At 44.0% G+C, this 24,441-nt stretch overlaps 2 protein-coding genes and 1 non-coding gene across 5 annotated transcripts in view; 2 read left to right on the top strand and 1 right to left on the bottom strand.

Annotated features, from left to right (window-relative positions):
* USP46 (ubiquitin specific peptidase 46) overlaps positions 1 to 12,033 on the bottom strand; it is an 88,300-nt gene extending 76,267 nt beyond the window's left edge. Inside the window, exon 1 of the mRNA XM_034671820.1 lies at positions 11,902 to 12,033. The gene's annotated coding sequence lies outside the window, so the exon portion shown is untranslated. The remainder of the gene's footprint in view (positions 1 to 11,901) is intronic.
* A 104-nt stretch (positions 12,034 to 12,137) lies between these two features.
* On the top strand, positions 12,138 to 22,111 carry LOC117804437 (basic proline-rich protein-like). 3 transcript variants are annotated; one of them, XM_034671823.1, is made up of 5 exons: positions 12,138 to 12,411; positions 12,692 to 12,848; positions 13,630 to 13,678; positions 21,735 to 21,860; positions 21,974 to 22,111. In XM_034671823.1, the coding sequence occupies exons 1-4, from the start codon at positions 12,194 to 12,196 to the stop codon at positions 21,803 to 21,805; spliced, it is 495 nt and encodes a 164-aa protein (XP_034527714.1). In that variant the 5' UTR covers positions 12,138 to 12,193; the 3' UTR covers positions 21,806 to 21,860; positions 21,974 to 22,111. The 3 variants fall into 3 exon arrangements, with proteins under 3 accessions (XP_034527714.1, XP_034527713.1, XP_034527712.1); XM_034671822.1 differs by lacking the exons at positions 21,735 to 21,860; positions 21,974 to 22,111 and adding an exon at positions 19,235 to 20,137; XM_034671821.1 differs by lacking the exons at positions 21,735 to 21,860; positions 21,974 to 22,111 and having other exon boundaries at positions 12,172 to 12,411; positions 13,630 to 14,552.
* Positions 13,118 to 13,239, top strand: LOC117804515. The gene has a single exon (XR_004628998.1). It is a non-coding gene; the product is annotated as a small nucleolar RNA SNORA26 (small nucleolar RNA).
* Positions 22,112 to 24,441: the final 2,330 nt, after the last annotated feature.

Below are 24,441 nucleotides of genomic sequence, written 5' to 3'. Positions count from 1 at the left end.
AGGAAGAAACAGGCTCATAGCGGAGGAGCCTGATGTGGGGCTCGATCCCAGAACGCCGGGATCACGCCCTGAGCCCAAGGCAGATGCTTAACTGCTGTGCCACCCAGGCGCCCCATCTTTTTTTTTTTTTAGGATTTTATTTATTTATTTGCGAGAGAGAGGGAGAGAGCACATAAGCAGGGGGAGAAGGAGAGGGAGAAGCAGACTCCCTGCTGTGCAGGGAGCCCGATGTGGGGCTCCCTGAGATAATGACCTGAGCCGAAGTCAGATGCTTAACCGACTGAGCCACCTCAGCGCCCCAAGGGAAAGTTGTTCTTTATAGAAGTCCAGCTAATAAATGTAGAAGAAATGATTTTTAAAGAATTTCTAGTTGCTATTTTATAGCTACTAATGGGATGAAGAGTATAAGAAATGAACGTAAGTAGAAGCCGAAGACATTCAGTAAAGGCTGACGGCTAACTTCATAATGCAGGGAACACAGGGACACCACCAGACCCACTAAGGAAGCCTAGAACAACGGCACACTTGTGCCATTATGTGCCTCGCGATGTGATGCGCTAGGAAGTATGAAGTTTTCTTGCTCCCAACATTCAATTCAAATCTCATCAAGCCCGCTTATAGAAAATAAAGAACCAAGTTAAGTGACTCCAAAGGGAAGCAAGAAGAGAAATCCAGAATGTAGGTCATTTTCCAGGACAAATGACCCAATTTCTGTAACAAATCAGTGGTCAGGTGAGTAAGAGGACTGTTCTAGTATAAAAGAGACTTAAAGACATAACCAAATGGATCATGTTTGGATTCTGAATAGAAAAAGCTAAGCGTAGGGCACTTGGGTGGCTCAGTTGGTTAAGCGACCAACTCTTGATTTTGGCTCAGGTCATGATCCCAGAGTCATGAGATGGAGCCCCCTTGGAGTCTGGCTCCATGCTGGGAGCAAATAGCTTAAGATTCTCTCTCTCCCTCTCCCTCTGCTCCTCCTACCACACCTCTGTCTCCCTCTCTTAAAAAAAAATGCTAACCATGAAAAGACTGCTCTGAGACAATTGGGGAAATCGGAGTATGGACCTGGTATTAGATGACAAAGAATATTGCTAGGTGTGGTGGTGGCATAGTTCTGTTCAAAAATGTTTTTATTGAATAGAAATGCATCTTGAAATTTTTTACAAGTGAAATAACACAATGTCTGGAATTTCCCTGAAAATGCTTGAGAAAAGCTAGATCCATTCAGGTGGATGAAATGAGATTGGCAAAAAATGGCTACTTGCTGAAGCTTGATGTTGGGTATGTGGAGCTTTATAATATTCTTCTCCTTGTTTGGGGGTGTGCTTGAAATTTTCCATAATACAAAGTAAAAAAAAACAACAAACCTTTTGCTGTAGGCACGCACTCCTTAGGCTAAGAAGTCAAGAAGCTGAGGTTATTATTACTGGGGAATTAACATGCCTTTCAGATGATAGCTCCCCTATAAACACCCCAGGAAGGGCATTTGAAAGTCAAAAGTCTGTTTTCATCTCCAGAAATCTTTTTTTTTTTTTTTCTGCTTAAGGCCCAGAAATCGCGGGTGGTTTTTTCTCAGCCACATTACCCTTTCTATAATAGCTTAATGAGACGCACAGAGTAAATGGAACTCCATTTGCTGCTTTGGCTGCTTGAGAACCTTTAAAAGACCCTTAAAAGCATCACTCATGTATTAAGTGAAAGAAAACTCGTCATTAAATTAAGGGAAAACATCTCTTCCCACTCAGGAGTTTTTGGTGTTGTAAAATACACTAGATAATGAACAGTATTGAAGCAAAAATGGTTGTGCTTTGTTGTAACACATTTCCAGAGCACGAGGAGAGCTCCCTTAGAGTATCCACAAACTCCCCTCCTCTTTGCCACCTCCCCCGCCATGGCTTCAGATTAAGAATTAAAATTTCCTGAATCAAAAAGTACTCTAATTCACGATCTGGGCATACTTGTCAATTTTGCGCTCAATACTGTAAGGACCCGTGCAGTCCTTTGATTTGGCTCTCCCTGCTTTTAAAGCTAAATTTGGCAGCTTCCCTCACTCTGGGGTAGCTAATTAACACCCACAACACAATTCTCTTGGCCAGGATTGCTTCATATGCCTATCTTCAACCCATCGACATCAGCTAGGATATTAACCTAGGCTGTTTTGAATAATTCTGTAATACTTCCAACTTTATTTTTAAAAAGTCTTAGCCAATCACCGACCATTGCTTTTATGGCTGTCCTGTGAAACGTCAAGTGCCATTGAAGTCAAGGTCGAAGGACACCCAGCAGAGTTTCTCAGAATAGGTTCTGGTAATACCCTCAGCAGAATCACCTGGTGCGTTAAAAATACAGATTCCTGGGCCCCCTCTCAAGTCTACTAAGTCAGACTCTCTGCTGATAGGGCCTAGATTTCTGCACCTTAAGCAAGAGCGCCAGGTGGTTCTTCCACACACAACTTGACAACCAAGTTTTCGAGAATGGGGGTTTCTCTCAAGTCCACGAGAAAAACAGGATGGAGCAACAGGTGAACCAGCATTAGGAGGAAGCAGTCAGCCAGCATGTCGAACACTCTGCAAGACAATGGACCTGGTTTCTTCAAAAAGTCAATGGCATATCCATCAGCTGATAAATTAAAAAATGTGGCATATCCAATCAATGCCATATTACTCAGCCATCAAAAGGAATGAAGGAATCCAGCACTACATAGCACTACCCTTGTCCACTGGGCCTTGAAAACATTATGCTAAGTAAAAGAAGCCAGACACCAAAGACCACATGTTGTGTAATTCCATTTACATGAAATGTTCTAAATAGGCAAATTCATAGAGACAGGAAGTTGATTAGCAGTTGCCAGAAGACATGGGGGTGGGGTGTGGGGGAGTGACTGCTAATAGATCAGTTTCATCTTGGAGTGATGAAAATGCTCTGGAATTAGATAATGGTGATGATTGCCCAAGTTTATGAATATACAAAAACCCACTGAATTGTGTACCTTAAAAGGCTAAATGTTATGGTATCTGAATTGTATCTCAAACACTGTTAATAGAAAAGATGAAGTTGAGAAAGTTAATTCCCGTATCAGGACTCACAGAATGGAGGCCACCCCAATGGCCTGGCCCTCGTCACAAATCGAAACCTAGGTCAACCTGTACATACAGGAAGCACCTGTCAAAGAAACCTTACCCCAGCATACACTCAAAATACACCCACTGCTTATGAGACATTGTACTCCCCCAATCCGTGGACTGTTTTTCCTTGAATAGAGGACATCAATCCTGTTACTCAAGTGTTTGGGTTTAGTCATTTGATAAAGGTGTTGGGGGAAAAAAAAAGGCATTTTTTTTCTTGACTAAAAGAGGCTTAAAAGAAATGGGAAATATAACCAAATACAGGCAGTAGATCTTGTTTGGATCTTGATCCAAACAAACTGTAAACTAAACAATTTTAGGCAATGGGAAAAGTTGAATATGGATTGGAATTATTGTTTCTTTTCTTAGCAATCATACTGGCATTGTTAGGTATGATTATATCTTTTCTTTTGAGATGAATACTGAAATATTTAGGGGTGAAATAACATGATATCTGGGTTTTCTTTAAAATAATTTGACAAAATAGCCTGCAAAATAAATGTTTTTGGTTGATAGTTGTGGGCTGAAAAATAAATACACAGGGATGTGTTGAATTTTATCTTTGTGCATAGTTGGATATTTTCTTGATGAAAGTTAAGAATAAAGGGACTTTAAATTATCTTCATTTGTTTTGATTCCAAAAATTTCAGTTCCATTTGTATGCTTAAACACTACAAGTGTTAGGATGCGATTGAAGGGCAAATATTAGAGGTAGGTCTTTAGTTTTGAGCTTTTCAGCAGGAAAAGGCCAGAGGGAGAATTTTGAATACTTCCTTGAAGTCAGAGAAATGAAATGGACAAAATAGAAAGGCACTGGGCTCAAAGTTCCTTGGTCTTATGAAAAAAAGAAAAAACCTATTCAAAGACTCTCCTCAAAAGCATCTAGAAGTTCTAAGAGGATGACATTATTGCTAACTAAATACGCAGTTGATACATTAAGCAACAAATTAATTTCACATCAAAATACATTTGTGTCTAATATATCGGGCCTCACCATTTTATTGTGTAGGACTTCCTGTGGTGATCTGTTGCTTCAGAACTGAATTTTACTCTTATCATCTTACTAGAGACATTAACTTGCCTTAAAGATCTGTGACTGTACACACACACAACTTAATATTATATAAACTATATATGTATGCTGAATCTTTCACCAGGGAATTCACCCAAATTATCACATCTTTCTTACAGGAGCATGCCGTCTGTCTTCAGCTATTGATTCTGCTTCAAAATCCGAATCCCATAGTCTTCTCCAATGTCATCTGGCTTGACTGATCACCCTCTTGCCTCATGATAATGAGGATTTGGAAAAAACATTGACTAGGAAACATTCTACCTGGACGTCAAAAATCTTAGACGCGTAAACATTCGAGAGATTCTTTTCAGGATATTGATACTGAGGAGGTTGGCGGCAGGGCCCTCTTTATGAAGATCCATGGAAGAATTTCTTGGAATATTTGTGTTTCCCTTGAGCATCTGATTGGTTTCTATTTTCTAATTTTTGCATCAACTGCCAGGCAGCTCTGAGCAAGATTCTCGGTCTTCTTCCAGCAAGTGTATAGAACCTCCAGGGTTATATTTTGTGTACTTGCCCCCAGGCTCCAATTTCCTGTTTTCTTAAAACTCATTGCAATGTATTTTTTACAGACTACATTTAAGTCCTCTTTGAACTAAAATGGAGGTATAAACAATAAATAAATAACAATAAATTATAAATAAGCAAACACAAAAACAAATACATTAAGAGTTGCTTTCAAGTACTTTGTTAAACCATTTCACTTTTAACACATACTCCTTCCTTCTTCCTCTGTGCATGGGTGTCTGGCTCTCTTCTGACATTTATCACCTGTGAACAAGCTGGGTTTACCACAAAATGTGAGGAAGGGAGAAAGGGCAAGACTCAGAGGGCTTTGGTGTGTCATTAGGACGTTCCTACATTGGAGAGCAAAAAATGTGGCTTCAGAGATGGTCTGAGAATAATGCGTTTGTGCACAAGATGGGAAAAAAGAAGACCATGTGAGATATGGTCCATCCCAAACAGGGTGGAGAAAAGCAGTGTCGGACTGTTGCCTGATCATTCCTAGCAGCCTTTTTATCAGAGGGCTTGGTGGCTTTTCAGAAAGGGCAGGCAATTGACCTTCTTCTTCTTTTTTTAATAGATTTTTGTCTTTTCTAAAAGATTTTACTTATTTAATTTAGAGAGAGACAGCGAGCAGGGAAGGGGCAGAGGGAGAGGAAGAGAATCACAAGCAGACTCCCCACTGTGCAGGGAGCCCAATACAGGACTCGATCTCACAACCCTGAGATCATGACCTGAGCCAAAATGAAGAGTCAGATGCCTTGTGGCTGAGCCACCCAGATGCCACTAACAATCGACCATTTTTATGTTTGAGGTTGTGGCTCTCAGGGAACCTTTCTGTAGGTTGACCCATCATTTCTGAGTCTCTAAAACCAATCTCATTCTCTAAAGGGGAGATTCCTGGGGCTCAAAACCAAGCTTCTCCACACCTGCCCTCCAAACTTGGCTGACACCTTCTGCCCAGTTCTGGTAACTGGGTCCATCTTCTAGTGACCTCTCTGGTCACTTATAGTCCTGCTCATTCTTACCAAGCTCTTCCTAGAGCCACGGTCACATGGTGGGTCCCAGCACGGTGACCAGGCCCCGCTCTCCTCCACCAGTTGTAGAGTCGGGCAGAAAGAGCACTGTGGCAGGAATTCAAGAGCTGGAAACCTGCTTCGGCCTCTCTCTGGGTTTCATCTTCTGGGGCAAGTTCTCACCTGTCCGGGTCTCAGTTTCTACATGTGTAAAATAATATCATAACATTACATATTTCTCAGCATTAGTTAGTATGAGGATTCAAGGAGCCAACACATGTCAAAAACTCAGAACGTTGCCCGACACATAATAATGGGCGTGCAGTGAAAGCCCACCATTATTCTGATGAGTCAGCAAGAAGGCTTTGCTGTCTGAACATGGAATTTTCTCCTTAGCTATGCTGTGCTGGAGATGTTACTGACCTTTCCCCCAGCCACCCAAGCAGCACGACGGATTTATAATGCAGCTGCTGGAGTCCAGCGTAGGTTCCAGGCCTGAGAGCAGTTCTACAGTGCGTTCACATTGTTGCGTATTTCTGTTCGATACATAAAAGTAAGATGTTTTTGCATTCTTTTTCAGAAGAACGACCACTCAAATCAGCTGAGCTGAAGCCTCCCAAAGTCTGGCCATACCTGGTAGCAAGTCATTACATCTCTGGTGCCCCCCACAGAGCCAGGCAGGTGCTGACAGCAGGTAGGTTGATTGTCAGGTATAGACTCATACGGATGACTGTACACGTTAGAGAGGCTGATTTAAAACACTGTCATTTGCTGAGATGAGCCACCTTTTCTCTAAAAGAAAGAATATAAATGTTCTGATCTGTCTTTAGAACTGCATGAATGCTTACATCATACCCTGAAGAGGTAGCTCTCTCTCCAAAAAAACGCCTTCTTCACCTTGCTGCTTAATCAAATTTCACACTACTCCCTGCTTTTGTAGATGAATTGCTGTGCAGAATGTTTTGGCCGTGGGCTATGTTGCCTCCTCTGTGTGCGATGGTGGCCTTTTGTGGCCCTACCTTACAAGGACCCACGGGTTCCCAGGGCTGAGCCTACTAAGTCTTTGCAGAAATTGCATTCCACAGCTCAGCAGAACACATTTTGCCACGGATTTAAAATAGCCTCTGTAGGTAACTGTCATGCTTTCTTTGGTGAGGAAAAAATTGCCAAACCTTAGAAAAGAATGGAAGGCAAAAGGGGCGCCTGGGTGGCACAGAGGTTAAGCGTCTGCCTTCGGCTCAGGGCGTGATCCTGGCATTATGGGATCGAGCCCCACATCAGGCTCTTCTGCTATGAGCCTGCTTCTTCCTCTCCCACTCCCCCTGCTTGTGTTCCCTCTCTCGCTGGCTGTCTCTATCTCTGTCGAATAAATAAATAAAATCTTAAAAAAAAAAAAGAATGGAAGGCAACAGCCAATATACAAAAACACTGGCTCTTAATAGAGCAAATCCTTGATGGTTAGGGCCAACTGAGACACCACCCAAGGCGTCCGAATGCCTCTGCAGTTACCTCTGATGAGTCTTGGTGATCCTCTTAGTACACCTAACCCCCCTTTTAGTCTGCAGCCATAGAGAGGAACCCGGACAGGGGATGGAGAGCAGATTGTCAAGACTGTGTTAGGATCTTGTCTATCGGGGGCACAGGGTAGACATGAAAGAGAGCACCAAAGGCATCACAAGGGAGATCATGATGTTTTCTTCATCCGATTTCAGTCAGTGGTGGCCAATGCCCAGGCTGCCCCTAGCCCTTAATGCAATGAGAGTCCCTAACTGTGGGAAGTGTCAGCTCTCCTTTTTGAAAAGCGCTATACAGTTGTCCCTTGACCAACACAGGTTTGAGCTGCCCAGGTCTGCTTGTATGTGGATTTTTTTTTTTTAATATAGTACAATACTATGTCTCTATTTTCTCTTCCTTATGATTCTCTTAATAACATTGTTTCTCTAGCTTTATTTTAAGAATACAGTATATTAACATATAACATACGAAATGTACATTGACTATTTATGTTATTGGTATGCATCCAGTCAACAGGAAGCTGTTAGTAAAGTTTTGGGGGAATCAAAAGTTATATGTGGATTTTTGACTATGCCGGGGTCAGTGCCTCTAATCCCCATGCTGTTCAAGGGTCAACTGTACTTTGTTCTGATATCATGTTCATACAACTATTTACAGAAGGGTAAAAATAGGCTTTCTTCTAGTTTCTGTAATGAAAGTGATTATTATTTTATTTTCTGATTATAAATAATATAGACTCATTGTAAAGAATTTGAATAATTCAGAAATATTTAAAAGAAGTAAATACATGAAGTCCTACCACCTTGAGAGAACCACCATTAACAGTAACCATCTTTGCATGTAGACACACAGACTATAATATGTATATATATATAGATATAGATATAGATACAGTATACAGAGAGACTTGGGATTACAAGATACATATGGTTTTATCATAAACATCTTCTCTCTCCTTCTCACTCCTCCCCACCCACCCTCTGTCCTCCAGATAATCATACAAAGACTATGTTTTGCTCGTAGATGCTGACTCTTGAGGGATAAATATGACTTGAGGAGCAAAGGCAGAGAGGTGACAGGCAGTCCAGACAAGGAAAACAGCACATGCAAAGGCAAGGAAGCAAGAGCTCTCTGAGCAGTGCTTCTTGAAACTTCAGTGTGCATACAAGTTACATTGGCTGACATGCAGCTTATGAATCAGCAGATCAGGGGTGGGGCTGAGATTCTTTACTTCTAACAGGCTTTCAGGTGAGGTCCCTGCTGCTGGCTCACATTTGGAGATATAAATTGCTGTGCTACGCAGTATGGTATCTACCAGTCACTTGTGACTATTGAAATTTAAATTAAAGGTAAATAAAAATTAAAAATCAGTTCCCTTGTTGTATTAGTCACATGTCAAGTACTGACTAGCCACATGTGGCAGCCATATTGGACAGCACAGTTACAGAACGTTCCCATTATCACAGGGAGTTATATGGGACAGCACTAGACAGAGCATTCGGGGAGCTACAAATAGTACAGTATGGCTGGATCATAATAGGTGTGTGGGGTGGGAGGAAGTAGAAAGATAGGGAATTGGTGTTGGTCTGGGTGGCAGTGAGGAGCCATTTAAAGATTTCCAATGGAGATGACAGCAGTGAGGAGGTTGTACTAGGGGAGGGAAGGCTGGAGGCAGGGAGGCTGAGTGGAGGCTGCCGCAGTTGGCCAGAAAGTAGATGATGTGAGTTAGAACTAAAGTAACAGGGAATGAGGAGGAGAGGGAAGACCTACGGGATGCTCTATGGAAAGAACTGACCGAATAGAAGGAGGTGAGGAAGCAGGATGCTGAGAATGGGAGGAGCAGGCAGAGAGAGGACATCATCTGGGCTGAGTTCTGGACAGCTGGGCTGAGGAATTGTTGTTAATCATCAAGAGGACACAGAAATGTGGGGTTGGAAGAAGAGCATGAACTGTGCCAAGACAAGCTGATTTTGTGATGTCTCTGGGTCTTCCAGATGAGGACACGTGCGGGACTTGTGGGGATTTGGTACTTAAAGCCAGGGAGAGCGGTTTAGGCTGAGGGAGCCCCTCTGCCTGGGAGAAGGATGGCAGGCTGGCAGTCCAGCGTGGGCGTCCTAGCTCAGCCGTAAGTTGTGCAGTCTGGAATAGTCATTAAGATGAAATTTCTTGGCCTCAGTTTATGATCTCTAAAGGGGTGATAATGGTATTTTTATGTAAAAGACTAAATTCTATGACTGGTTCATAAGTGCTCATTCAGTGTTACTAATGATATTCTAGTTATCTGCCTTGCAGAATTATCTTTTTTTTTTAAATATTATTTATTTATTGGACAGAGAGAGAGAGAGAGAGAATAAGTAGTTGGAGCAGCAGAGGGAGAGGGAGAAGCAGACTCCCTGATGAGCAGAGAGCCCGATGCAGAATTTGATCCCAGGACCTTGGGATCATGACCTGAGCTGAAGGCAGACGCTTAACCGACTGAGCCACCCAGGCGCCCCACAGAACTGTCTTATGAATTAGGGATGGCCTGTGTAAAGTGTCTGGTACTCAACAAATGACTTTTATTATTGTCATTCCTGGGAAGTTGGTCAGCCAGAGTGTACAGAGTAAAAAGAGAAGAGAGTTGAGAAAGAATGTCACCAGAACCAGCACTTGAAGGGGAGGACAAAGGAGGAAGAAGAAAGGGCCACAGGTGTAGGAGGAAAAGCAGGGATGAGCAGAGACTCAGAAACCAGAGGGAAGGAGGAATCAAGGAGGGACCAGTCAGTTATGTCCGATGCCACAGAGAAGCTAGGGAAGATCAGGAGTGTTGGATTTGGGCACTGAGAGATTGCTGGTGGCCTCGGAGAGTAGTTTCAGGGGAATGGGGAAGAGGAAAGTCAAACTATAATGACCCGAGGGCTGAATAAGGCTGAGGCAATGGAAGCCTATGTCCGCATGGTCTTTCCAAAGGTCTGTTAGGAAGGGGAGGACAGTGTGGTATCTGGGGATTCGGGCACATCTGATGGAGGGAAGGTTTATTCGGGTTGAAATTGAGACAGTAGATGGAGAAGCTAAGAGACAGAGAGAAGTGAGAGACAAGACAGAGTGGGAAAAATACCCCCAAATAATGGATAACTTGTGAGGGTAGGAATGGAGCCTGGAGCCCAGGGGCTGGGATTTATTTAATGGTGGTCCAGGGGCGACGTACCTGTGTACAGAAGCAGGGGGTTTGGGGAAATAGGAAGACAGTACCTGCCCAGCAGTTGTCCTGTGCTTTTCCACCTGGCTCTCTGGTCCTCTAGGTCGAGCTAAATTCTCTTGTGCTAGACAGATTTCTCTCAAATAATCAGGTCAATTGATTCTATTTTCTTTAAACTGAATTATAAGCATTTTTCATACCAAATGAAGATTACCCTGAATTTAACTCAAAAAACAGTTATACAATGAGTTAATTTCACTCCATCATCTCTGTATTAATTTTAATTATTTTTTTAATAGTTGAGAAGACATTTTTCCTCTACCTCAGACAAATGGTTTTTACCATTTCAAATGAACGGCAGTTGTCATTTGCCCAGAGGCCTGATGTCTTCAGATTGAGGCGGATTTCTCCTGAGTTCAAGTGAAATCCTACTGCAATTCTTTCATAAACTTGTTCCGTTTTTATCACCTGGTTCAGGAGGAAAACATTCTGCACAACTACTTCCAACCCACTAGGTCGCCGCTGAATTCCTACATTAGTATCTTGGCTGAGGTTTACATCTCCGTCCTAAGATTCTTCCCAAGTAACTTATCCACATTCATTGACATAACTGAACGAAAGGTAATACCGTCAGCTATCCAGAGGGACTATAACAAGAACAGATTCAAAACTAGAGACATGTCTAGAAGATTCTGAGGTAAGAAAGGTAAAGGGACAACAAAGTGGTGTTCCCTCTGTCACTTTAACCCATTTTACATTCATCTTATGAATATCTACAAAGTAGTGAGTGGCTGGTTGCCAGGATTTATTAATAAAATTTACTCCATTTCTTCTCCTCAGCAAAAGCATCTTAATGACTCCCAAACCATGCCGTACGTCAGATCCTATCATTTCCTCTCCTAAAAACTGTTTGAAGAGCTTTGCATTGTTCTTAGCATAAAATACACACTCTACCAGGGCCTCTGGCTTGGTCTGGCCCTGTCCACCCTCATCTCAGGCCACTCTGCTCCTACATCCTTAAATTCTACTTACACTTTTGGGTCCTAAAAGGGGTCAAGTGCTTCCCTGTTCTTTGGGCCTGTTGACTCCCAATCAGCTGGGAGATGGCCTAGCTTGATCAGACAATCAAATAAAATGCTATTTGTTTCCCTTCCCACCCCACACACGTGGCGGGGGGACGGTGTGGGATAGTGTTTTGAGGGGCTATACTTCCAGACTTTTGGGGTTGAAATCCCGGGTACACCACTTGCTAGCCACTCTATCACCTTGGAAAGTTACTCCACCTGTTTCCCCACTTATAACGTGGGGCTGATAAAAGATACTTAAAGACTAAATTTGTTAACAGATGGTAAACTCTCAGGACTGTAATACAAGTCCTCATTTTAGCATATTCTCCGATTTTATTTCACTTGTGTATCAAGTTTGAGTCTGTCACCTAGGGAAGGTTTACGGTGCTCCCCAAGCCCCTGCCGATTATGGTCAACTTACTGAACTCCGCTAATGAATGAACAGCGGTCCTCTCAGAATCAGGAGGGGCCCCGGGTGAGCGTGGTCAGAGAGACGAGGGCCGGCTTCTCTTTGAGCTTACAGTTTAGCAGGTCGGACTCAAACACACGCCAGACTGGTCTAGTTGGAGGAACGGGAAGCTCTGGGTTGCAGCCCAGCCCTAGAGGAACCGCGACCCCTCCCAGGAGGGGCCCTAAGGAAGGCACGTTGCCTGCGAGAACCAGAACCACAAGGGCGAAGGGGAGGCGCCAGGGCTCCGGAGGTTCCGAGAAGGATGCTCTGCGCAGGCCTAGCTCGTCCTCCAGCCGCGGAAGAGCCAGAAGGACCTGGGCGGGCCGACGACCGCGGGCGCCAATGGCCGGGCCCGCCCCGCCCCCGGCCGGAGGCTTCCGGGGATAGGCTGCCCGCCGCGCCGCCTCCTGGTCGCGTCGCCGCGCCGCAGTCCTTGTCGCCACGCGGCCGTCCCGATCTCTGCGCCGGAGTTCCGCGGAGGTGAGCCGCCAGTGTGGGTGGGTGCGGCGGCAAGGGCGCCCGGCCTACGGGCTCGGCTGGGGCTGCGCTCGCCCCACGTCCCCTCGAGCTTTGCCCGCCCGGAGCTGCGCTGCTCCCGGCGGCCAGAACGGAGGGGTAGAGCAGTCCTCGGAGGCCCGGGGGGCGGGCGGCCCAGCTCGTCCCGGGGCCGCGCGAGGCACAGACATAGCGCCGAGCGGCCCGGTGGCTTCCCTGCGCCCAGGCCCGGGCGCCCTAACAATCTCGCGCTTTGCTCCCCCAGGGCGCCGCCGCCGCGACTTTGTAGCGGGTTCGGGGCCGGCCCGCTGGTGGCTGCGCAAACCCCGCCCGGCCCGACCCGGCACCCGGGGAGTGTGTCTCCGACGTGTGCGGGGCTGCCGAGGCCCGAGCTCTACGCGCGGCCCGAGTTCTACGCGCAGGTAGGTCCCCGTCCTGGAGTGAAATGCGAGGACCTAGGCCCGGAGCACGTGGCCGGTGGCGACCGGGGTTCCCACGTGCTGGGTTCTAAGGGCCCCAGATTGTCTGGCCCTCAGAGGGAATGCACGTTCCCGGGCTCCCCCCGCACAACAGCTGCTTCGGGTGGGTTTTCGGACTCGTTCAAGAAAGCGCTGAGATCCAGGGGATATTGACGAGGGAGGCGTGCAGGGATCCTGGAGAACCCTGTCAAAATCCCAGACCGCCCTTTCCTGTGCCCTTTTAAGGCTGACGCGGTGCCTTAAGAGGCTAACACAGAAGGGTAAAGTAAGTCTCCATAAAACCCAGGGAAGAGATTGTAAAACTCCTCTTTGGATCCTGTCTGGAGTCACAGCTGAACCAGAGGAAATTTTTCTTTTGGTTCAAGCACCTTGTGATATTTTTTAAAGATTTTATTTTAGAGAGAGAGAGCACGTGCACAGGATAGAGAGCATGGGTGGGGGGAGGGGCAGAGGGAGAAGCAGACTCCCCACTATGCAGGGAGCCCAACTCAGGGCTCCATCCCAGAATCCCCTTTGTGATATTTTTATACAGTTCCTAGCCCAGTGACAAATTTAAACCTAGCCTTAGTTTTGGTGATACCTTATCTTTGAGGGAGGGGAAAAAACACAGGTATACACTGTCCACAAGGCGTTTTGTGGACATCCTTTGAGACAAACTGAAAAGAATATACCTCAAAATTGTTTTCTGTTTGAAAGGTCATTTGGAAATGTTTCTTTTTTATAGGTTGAAAACTACAGACACAAGCGGTGGAAGCTGGACTATCGCAATGCTGGTACTTTTACGGGCTTACACCACCTCTACGGTTTACAGTACCCACATGCCTCTGAGGAGGGCAGATATTCTTCCTTTACTTGTAGCAGCCATGTGTCCAGCGCGCCCTTCACAGGCGTTAGCGGGACAGTGGTGGTGGTGACAGGGCGGCATAGCAGGTATTTTATTTTTCATCCTGTCGTTTAGTTCTGACAGCTCTGTGAGGCCGGTACTATTCTCTCATATTACAGGTGAAGCAACAAACAGGTCAGGTACTGACTGAAGGTCCCGTCACATGTGTAGCCCTGAACAAGGTTCCTCATGTAACTTTCTGGCCATGTGACCTTGGAAAGTCACTTCTCTCTCTTGGCATTTCACGTTCTAGTGGAACTGTAGTAATATTGAAACAGGTGAGGCTGGTTTGGTCAGGGGACCACAGCAGAGCTATTAAGAATGGAAGGTCTTCATAGTATTTAATTATATGGAACCTACAGAAGTTACCCCAAATTTGGCACCAAGGGGGCATCTGTCAGCATGTTAGGTGTTTTTGATGAATGAGCATAATGAGCTGTGAAAGGGGATTTAAAGGATACAGTGGTGCTAGATTGTTAGATATGAAAATCTTGAAGGTGATGGGGAGGTTTTCATATGGGAAGAAACAATACAGTGTAGCAAGAAGAACTGAGCCTCGTATGTGCTAGTTTTTCATGCTGACCAGCCCCAAATGTCTGCAAATAACCTCATTTTCCAGAAGTTTTCAATAAAGATATTTAAATAATATTCACCTTGGAGTCACTCTGAATGCTTGTTTCATAACATTGTTCCAGCCTTTCCTTCTAAACTTCATTTTACACTTGCATATTACACTGTAAAATCCAACCTCATCACTTTTTTGGTAATTTATTCAACAAATATGTGAGGAGGCCCTAATTGCTAGAGGGGAGAAAAGAAGGGAAGGGAAAGGGGAAGCACATGTATATGCACTGTGAGTAGAGGACATAAGCTTAGATAGGGCTGGCCAGGAGGACAGGGATCGAGACCGGTACATGCTGTGGTTCTATATGTGTTTGGGTGAAGAACATTTCAGGCAGAGTGAAAACAAAAAGCCCTGAGGGAGAAGCATGTGAACGTTTGGGGGAAAGCAAAGTGAAGCTGCAGAGAAATGGCCGCTTGTATGTGGGGCTAAGGTGGATATTTTGCACTTTCTGGCCTCCCGGGTCTCTGAATGCTGTAGTTTACCTAGCAGCTCCCTAGCACCTGGAGTCTTTCCTGCTCTTACCCAACTTTCCTGTGGCCACTATCATCCCTCCCCTCAATCCCCGTAAGTGCTGATGTTCTGGAATTCTCTTGCATCCTGTAGTATGCCTTGTCATACTTAGAAGTCTCGTTTGTGGTTGCCTGACTGCCCTGCCCCTACTTCACTACAGTAAAGTCCATCTTGGTTCCCACCATATTCCTAGGGGCTAATCAGGCTCCTGGAATAATATTGATTCTGGTATATTTGAGCCCTAAATCCACCATGACTGTAATACAAGGAGCAGTATCATTTATAATTAAGCATAATATCAGTAATATTGGGTTGATTTCTATATGGCATCCAAGGGAATGGTTTACAGCCATCTATTCTTAGAAGCAGAACACCAGGTTCGAACCCCCACCCTTCCATGTGATCCGAGACCAATTACTTAGTTTCAGTCTCTGAATGGCTAATCATAGTTACTAAAGTTCAGTCTATACATAGTAATTACCTGGTGAGTAGTGAGCACTCAGTAAATGCCATTCATTGGTAGTACCATACGGTCATTTTTATAATACTGTGTGGTCCTTGTAATATTAAAATGACAATGCTGGTGTTTAGCATTTATATATGAAAATGCTGGCTTTCATTTTCATTCAATAAATGGAGCATGTATTGTGGACCAAGTACTGCTCTAGGTATTGTGACCACATCAGTGAAAAAAACCCCACAAAAATCCACGTATATGGTTGCAACTGATTCACTGATAGAGTCTTCCATTGTAAAGACCTGTGAGGCTTCCTTGCTCCGTGTTGGAACCAGTTAGCAAGGTGGAGGGTGGGGGGGGTGGTTGGTAGAACAAAAGGTCCGTATGAGGTGACTCCAAAAGCTAGGTAAAGGGAAAGAAAAATGGAGAGTCCTAAAGCCGACAGGCTGCAGCAAGTTCTGGCAGAACAAGGAATTCATTAAACACTACAAAAGAGGTCCGGTGATGGTAGGCCAGGAGAACGACTGTTCTCTAGCTACTGTCTCAAGTGTAAAACTACAAGTGTTCAGGTCTGAAGGCGGTAGCAAACAGTTGCCAAGAATAACCCCTGGTCTCTAATGGCTCCACTGCACTGAGTCCTAGCGGTGGCTCCTTGGCCTTAGAAGTTACCTGGGCTGGGTGAACAGGTGGGGACCCTGGGCCTGGCATGGATCCTCCTCCCTCTCCCACTACTGAACCTCAACCAGGGCAGCCCAATTTATACTTTGGTTTTCCTTTTTTTTTTTTTTTTTTAAGATTTTATGTCAGAGAGAGCATGAGCAGGGAGAGCAGCAGGCAGAGGGAGAAGCAGCCTCCCTGCTGAGCAAGGAGCCTGAAGCAGGACTCGATCCCAGGGCTCTGGGATCAGAACCTGAGCCGAAGGCAGCTGCTTAACTGACTGAGCCGCCCAGGTGTCCCTGTAGAAAGGGTTTTGATGCTAAAAAGTTTGAAGCCCACTAGACTGAACAACAGCCGGTAAAAGATGGGAGCAGTCTTAAGTCAGGCAGTGAAACATGCGGGGGGGGAAAAAAGTTATTTTTGTTTTTTTAAGGGGCCTCAGAGTCCAGAATTTAGAACTATAGATAATGGAACTGCACTGCCCAATATGACAGTCATCAGTCACATGGGGCTATTTAAGTTTAAATCAAAACTGAATAAAATGAAAAATTCAGCTCCTCAGTTGGATTAACCACATTTCAAATGTCCATTAGTCACATGTGGCTCAAAGCTACTGTCCTAGACCAACAGATAGAGAATATCACCATTACTATAGAAACTTTCATTGGCAGTACTGTTCCAGAGATTATGTGGGGTTTTACAGAAGAGAAAAACCTATGGTATATTAGACTGAATAATGACTCCCAAATATAAGCCAAGTCCTAATTTCAAACCCATGTTACCTTATTTGGAAAAGGGTCTTTGCAGATGTGATTAGGTCAAGGTTCTTGAGATGGGAAGATTATCCTGCATAATCTCTGAGCCCTAACTCTAATCACAAGTGCCTTTAATTAATCTATTAAGTGGCTCTACGCAGAGCTTGAAGCCCAGGATGAAGCCCAGCACGGGGCTTGAGCTCAAAACTCAGATTGAGACCTGAGCTGAGATGGAGAGTCTGATGCTCAGCGAACTGAGCCACTCAGGCGTCCCCACAAGGGCCTTTATAAGAGGGAAGCAGGAGACTCCATGCTCAAGGGAGGCGGCCATGAGAAGGCAAGCAGAAAGAGATCTGGTTTTGGCCTTGAAGATTATGGAGCCATACAACTTCAGGCTGGGGGAAGCTGGCAGCCTCTGGCTCTGAAAGACTCCAGAAATAAAACCCCCATCCCCACCTTGAGAGTGTGCACTTGTTTTGACCCCAGGAAACTGATTTCTGATTTCTGGCCTCCAAAACTGTGAGAGAATAAATTTCCGTTTTAAGCCACCAAGTTTGTAGCAATTTGTTGCAGAGCCTGGTAACTAATCCAGATGGAAAGCCTAAGATCACGGATGTAGCTGGAGCTGGAACCCCACCACACTGCCTCCTACACTGTTTTTATTAGTGCGTTATGGGTGTGGGGGCGGGGGTAGATCTTATCTATTCATTAGTCAATTTTTAAAAATTTCAGAGGTATGGCAATGAAGTTAAACTTCATTTAGATTTAAATCATGAGTGACATGAGCATGTGGCTAAAATACAGAGGATTAGCAAATTCCTCATAAAACAACAGGTGATCAAAACTAATATAAAAAATCAACTTATGGTTTATTGGGATGTCAGTTTATGGTTTATTTATTTATTTATTTTTTTAAAGATTTTATTTATTTATTTGACAGAGATAGAGACAGCCAGCGAGAGAGGGAACACAAGCAGGGGGAGTGGGAGAGGAAGAAGCAGGCTCACAGCAGAGGAGCCTGACGTGGGGCTCGATCCCATAACGCCGGGATCACGCCCTGAGCCGAAGGCAGACGCTTAACCGCTGTGCCACCCAGGCGCCCCTATGGTTTATTTATGTATACTTTCAGTAAATTTCATTTACACAGTACAAAGCATCTCCAAAAATTAAGTTGTAAAAATTGAGTAATGAAAACAAATTGAGACAATATGAACACCATTATTCTAATTATAATTTTTGCCTTGTGGGCCATACAGCTTTGACCAGCAGGGTCCCAGAGGTAATATAGACCATTAAAATGAGACAATTTTTCCATAACAACCTCAATTAGTTTTGGCTCATGTTCCACAAAATGTAAACTTGGATTTCTGGGAGTCTTTTAAAATAACAACAAAAACCTTAATAGTAGAACTAATAAAACTAGTCTTTTCAGAGACACCACCATAGGGCTCTGACTTAAGTCCTACGCAGTAATTTAGGTGTGTCGAAGTTGAAACGTACCAATACTGAATGATGACAGTATCCTACTGCAGACTGGGAAGGAACCTGGGGCAAAAACATAAGTTTCTGAATGAGAAGTTCATTCTGCAAATTTCTTATGGGAAGGAACAGCGCATGATTCAACTAGCTCCTTAAGCTAAAATGCTAATATTCATGGACAAAAATATCTGAAATTGTTTTCGAGGTTTACCAAAATCTATGTGAAATAATCTTTTACCTATTACTTCTGTATCTCAACTGTGACATGAATTACCAACGCTTTTTTATTAGTGTTGCGGCAAAACTACCAGTTGCCTTGACCATAATGTGCTTAAAGCTGTTGGTGGCCAGCTGAATTTGCACGGTAATGCCTTCCCTTTGATGAATGCTTATTAGAGCTGAAGCTTAGGATAGGACCACCACATTCAGTCAGTAGTACACATGGAAAATGTGAAGGTCAAAACTCAGCTCCTTGCTCTTGATGAAAAGATTGTGTCTGTTCATGTTTTGCTCATGGCAGTAATGCCTTCCAAAACTCTCTCAATGCATGGGACCTCATTCTCCTGATGAAAGAATATAGGAACAAAATTGAGCTCTATTTGTCTACCCTTTGTACCAAATTCCAGACCCAAACAGTTTACATATAAAAATCTATTGAAAATTGAGATTTAGGGTATGCCTGGCTGGCTCAGTCAGCTAAGTGACACTTTGGCTCAGATCATGATCCTAGGGTCCTGGGATCAAGTCCCACATCAGGCTCCCTGCTCTCTCTCTCAAATAAATAAGATCTTTAAAAAAAATTGAAATTTAGATTATGTAAAGACTAGAAAGTTTTGTGGGCTTTTGACCAAAATCAGGTTCTTATTTGGGGAATTTGGGGGGGGGGGCGGAAGGGAAGAGTGTATTTTTACTGAAACTGCCCACTATTCCTTACAGCCTATTCTGTTTCTTTCTTGATGACAGATTTGAACACCTATTTCCAATGTCTGAGCTCAGTTTCCCACTACAAAAGTCTCATTACAAGTCTGAGTATCTCTGCCTAAAAATGGCCATTCTTCTCTGTTTTGAAATATCTCCATATAGAGTAACATTGATCTCTAGCGTCCTCTTGAGAGTTTAACTGCCCAGCCTGTAGGTAACCTAGTGTTTATTCAAATGAGCTCGCCCTGAAGAAACGAGGTAGAAATGTAAGTCCTGTGGTAAGTTTGCTGGGTTCCTAATAAAACTCGAGCTCCAGGCTCTCTACTCTGTCACACTCCACTCGACAGGCTTGACTCTGCTCAACTCATATACCTACAAAGCCAACGCAACATGTCTGAAGACGCTCAGCTCATTTTCGATTCAGACAGAAGTTACTCCAAGACCAATGAAACTGAACTATAGTATTGTGCCTTGAATATACACCCAAGTGGCAGATTCCCGAGCAGTTCTGTTGTTTGGCCTCTGCAGGACCATCAACCACAACGGAATGAGATATAATCCTCCTAGAAACTTTCTTCATGTGCAAGTTTACTTTCAGCATGAGTCTGTCTAAACTTACCTTTTCGGCCATTTTTCTTACAGTGAATTGGCTGTGTGAGTGAACCAAATTTCTGACCCTCTCATTGTTTTCATGTGTTCTGTGGCTAACGGGACGGCCACTTCCCACATCATCATGGATATCAGCTCTGCCTTCTTTAAACTTCTTGTGCCAGTCAAAAACTCTTGCTCTTGACATTACTTCTTCACCATAAACTATTGTTAACATCTCAAGTGCCTCACTTGCAGATTTATTTAACTTTACAAAAAGCTTAGTATGAACTCATTGCTCTAAATAACAGTCACTCATTTTTATGGTGGAAAAAAGAATAATTCTACTCACATCTACTCAAAGTTAGCTGGCAACCTTGAAAGCACCGTTGTGGGCAGCTAAACATATTATAATCGGGCAACAATCACTCCTCCTCTGATTTCACAAGCCACACATGAAAAATTAGTCAAAATAAAAACAGAAGAGTGCCAACAATCTTTGGAGGAGTTGCTGAAGGTTTCAGCAAAGAAAATGATCTTTGAAATACATAAACTATATGCAGTAAACATTTACCCTCCTCATCTCCCCCAAACCCTCTCCCAAGATAAAATCCATCCTAATAACAGTATGGAAGCTGCCATCCATTTTGGCTGTATGTTTAGAAAGAGCTAGTTTGAAATTATATTTTTTTTCTAATGAGGTTTATGGATAAGGAGCCCAAATGCAAGATACCAAAATAGTTTATTTCCAAATATATAACAAGAGAAAGGATGCTGTTGTCTCCAGTCTATATAATACAATGGATGCGGTTGGGTGTCTAGGAGTTCCAGACACATGCTACCTAGTGTATTCAGAGTTTAAAACAAACACACATACAGTGAAAAATAGCATCTTGTAAGCTTTGAACATGAATTTCTTTCATCTAGTTTTCAAATCAAAATTTGAATAGTTTTTCACAAATTATTTTTGTACAATGCAGATTCTGGAATTAAAACAAGGCTTTCCTGTGACTGGTTGCAACTTTAGATTGTATTTTTTGATGAGTTTTGCTTCTTGTGTGTGTGGTGAAATATACATACCATAAACGATTTTTAAGTGTATAATTCAGAGGCATTACTTACATTCCCAATGTTGTGCAACCATCACATTTCCAGAACTTTTTCATCATCCCAAACAAATTCTGTACCTATTAAACAGTAACTCTCCATTCTCTCCTCTCCCTAGACCCTGGTAATTACCCTCTATTACTTTTTGTCTCTATGAATTTGACTAAGTACCTCATATAAGTGGAATCATACAGTATTTGTCTTTGATTCTGGTTTACTTCACTTAGCACATTTTCAAGGCTTTCCTATGTTGTACCAGGTAATACTGACTCCTTTTTAAGGTAGCTGAGTACCCCATTGCACGTATATACCACATTTTGTTTATCCACTCATCTCTACAGTTATTTGGGCTCCTTCCATCTTTTGCTATTGGGAATAATATTACTATGAACATGGGTGTAAATGTAACTGTGTCCCTGCTTTCAACTTTCTGGGGTATAAGAAGTGGAATCGAGGGATCATATGGTAACTCTGTGTTTAATTTGTTGAGAACCCATCCCACTGTTTTCCACAGCAGCTAAACCATTTTACATGCTTACCAGCAATGCACAAGGGTTCCAGTCTCTCCACCCATATCCTCGCCAACACTTGTCATTTTCTACGTGAAAATTCAGGTATCTACAGGGTGAGGTATTTGCCTCGGGATTCTCCTTTGCCTCCCCCACTTCCCCCTCCCTCTTACTTTTCTGGCCGTGCTTTTCCTTCAGTGAAAACACAGACTCAGGCTCAAGACTTTTTGTATTAAGTATAAAGTACTTGAAGCTAATTTTGTGGTTTTTGACAAGTGCAAGAATTCAGTGTATATTGACATGCTCCCTTACCGGAGGAATCTGCATTACCTTTTTAGGAGGTGAAAAGGGCAGCTTTAAGGGTCTGCATCAGAAACGGAATTCAAAATGTAACTCTGGCGCCACTTGAACGCTCTGTAAATCAGCACAGTAAGCACGTGCCCAGAACGGGCTGGCACCCTTAGGTAAGGCGTTAATCCCTGCAAGCATGGTTTACTGTGGGTACTGCACGCACTAAAAGTATGTTCGCAATAGGACCGCCAAGTTCACTATTTTTAATCCAAACGTTCCCTTCAAGGTTGCATACAACACAGGAGGAGTGCGCGTCAGTACCTGGCAGGGCCTAACCAGGTCGCGCTTTCCTACCCCGGGGTCCTGCCAAGGGACAGCAGAGCCGCTCCGCCGGCCAGTCTCCGCTGCTGCGAAGGAGAAGGCGGGTGAAGGCGAGTTCCTGCCCGAGAACCCCAAGCCGGGGCCGCGCCTCACCTCCGCCTCGGGCACGGCGGCTGCAGGGTGGTCCGCAGCGGTTGGACGCTCCGGGTGTCGGAGGAGCCCGGCCACCTAACCACCTAACCAAGCACCGAAACCCGCACCCTCCTGAGACACGGGAGAAGCTCCCACAAAACGCGAGAAGACGGGGAGACGCATTGTGCCAATCAGAGGATGGGCGGTCCTGAGCGCATTCAATTGGTTAAACACGGGAAACCTCGAGCCGCGTTGGCATCTTTTCTGGCCCCAACTCCACCTCCTTGGCCTGGATCCCCGCCCCCTTCAGTGGCCCCACCTCTGAGCCGAGGTGGTAGGGAGGAGGTGCTGGGTTCCGGGCGCTGGAGCCCCGCCCCCCCCCCCCCCCCCCCACGTAGCTTTAACCTCTTCCCCGTGGCCCCGTAGGAACAGACCACGCTCAGGTTCTGACATGTTCTGTCGTGTTCGTAACCGTGGCCATTTACTGTGTGATCCACAGCACCCAGTCTTGGGCAGGGAGGTGATTTTACCTGTGCTTGAAACAAGGCAGGGTTGCGTGGACCTTGCCAAGTTAAGATGTTTCCTTGAAAGCTTCCTAATCTGAATACTTTATATCTTGCTGTGCATCGTGTGCAATGAGCATTGACTTTTTGTTGTTTGTTTGATTTGGAACAAATCATTAAGTCATCGAAATAGCCCCAATGAAGTAACTACTGTTACTTCCATTTTTCAAGTGAAGAAAGGAGGCACAGAGGGATTTAGTGACCTGTCCAAGTTCTGTCTGTTTGTTCTCTAAATATCAACTATACTCTGTCCTTGTCAGTCCTATTGCCCTATTTCAGGCCTTCATAATCGCTTGCATGGATTACTTCTGTAAACACCCCCTTAGCTCCTCTCCTTGCTATCCTCTCCAAAGCCAAGGATTAATCTTTCTAATGCAAATCTAATCCTGTCTATCAAATCCTTCTCAAGTTCTGTGTCCCTGTATTGCCCATAGGTTCTGGCAGAAGCTGCTTTTTATTGAAATATTACATAGTTCCAGATAAGTACATAAATCATAAATGAAATGTCACAAATGGATCACACCAGCAGCTAGGTCAAGAAACAGAACATAGCCAGATCCCCAAAGTGTTTCTTTCCAATCACTAACCACTTCTCTCCCACCCCAGGATTATCCACTATCCTTAGAATTCTGAGTAGCAGAATAGTAGTAGAGTAGCAGCCTTGTGTTTGTACATGATGAATGGGACCATCATAGCACATACTCTTTTCTGTCTAGTTTCTTTAACTCACTGTTACGTTCGTTAGGTTCGTCCATATGTCGACTCCATTCGCAGCTTGTTCATGAGGATGCTGTACCGCATTCCACCGTGTGAATGCGCCATCTTTTATTTATGCAGTCAATTGTTGATAGACATTGAAATAGTGTATATTTTGGACCTATTAAAATATTGTTATGAACACTGTAATAGAGATCTTTTGATCAACATGATGAATGATGAATTCATTTCTCTTGGATATATACCTGGAAATGGAATTGCTGGGTCATAGGTGGTGCCATGTTCAAATTTGGTATTTTAATAAGTTTTCCAGAGTGCACCAATTTACACTATCAGCAAAATACGACGGTTCCGGTTGTTCCATAGCCTCATCAATACTTGGCGTTTTCCATCTTTTTTCATTTTGGCCATTTTGGTGGGTGATAATTGTGTCTCTTGTTATTTTAATTTGCATCTCCCTGATGATTAATGAAGTTAATTAATTGAGCACCTTTTCACATGTTTATTAGTTGTTTAGAAATAATTTCATGAAGTGTCTGTTAAAGTTTTGCCCATTTTTGTGAGCTGTTCTTTCATTTGTAGTTTTCCTAACCTTTGATTATAATAATTTTCAAATATTTAGCAAAATTTTTTAAAGATTTTATTTATTTTAGAGAGAGAGACCGTGAGCTCAGGGAGGGGCAGAGGGAGAGGAAGAGGGAGAAAGAATCTGAAGCAGACTCCACACTGAGTGCAGAGCCCAGCATGGGGCTGGACCCGGGGCTCAACCCCACAACCGAGCTGCACAACTGTGAGATCATGACCGGAGCTGAAACCAAGAGCTGGACGCTTAACCAACTGAGCCACCCAGGCGCCTCAAATATTTAGCAAAGTTTAAAGAATTTTACAGTAGACACACATAATCTACCATATAGATTCTATGAATAACATTTTATAAAACTTGCTGTTATATTTCTATTCCTTTATCCATCTTAATATTGTTGCATTTCAAAGTATACTGCAGATAGCAATACATGTCCTA

The sequence above is a fragment of the Ailuropoda melanoleuca genome, chromosome 11, assembly GCF_002007445.2.
Source record: "Ailuropoda melanoleuca isolate Jingjing chromosome 11, ASM200744v2, whole genome shotgun sequence".
NCBI lineage: Eukaryota > Metazoa > Chordata > Mammalia > Carnivora > Ursidae > Ailuropoda > Ailuropoda melanoleuca.
This window is presented reverse-complemented; position numbering and strand designations above follow the sequence as displayed.

What these genes read in the sequence shown, in the direction of transcription:
- LOC117804437 (XM_034671821.1), top strand. Translation starts at nt 12,194, where the DNA reads ATGCTCTGCGCAGGCCTAGCTCGTCCTCCAGCCGCGGAAGAGCCAGAA. An exon ending in TGCGCCGGAGTTCCGCGGAG is followed by an intron (nt 12,412 to 12,691) that starts GTGAGCCGCCAG and finishes TTGCTCCCCCAG; the next exon opens with GGCGCCGCCGCCGCGACTTT. An exon ending in GGCCCGAGTTCTACGCGCAG is followed by an intron (nt 12,849 to 13,629) that starts GTAGGTCCCCGT and finishes TCTTTTTTATAG; the next exon opens with GTTGAAAACTACAGACACAA.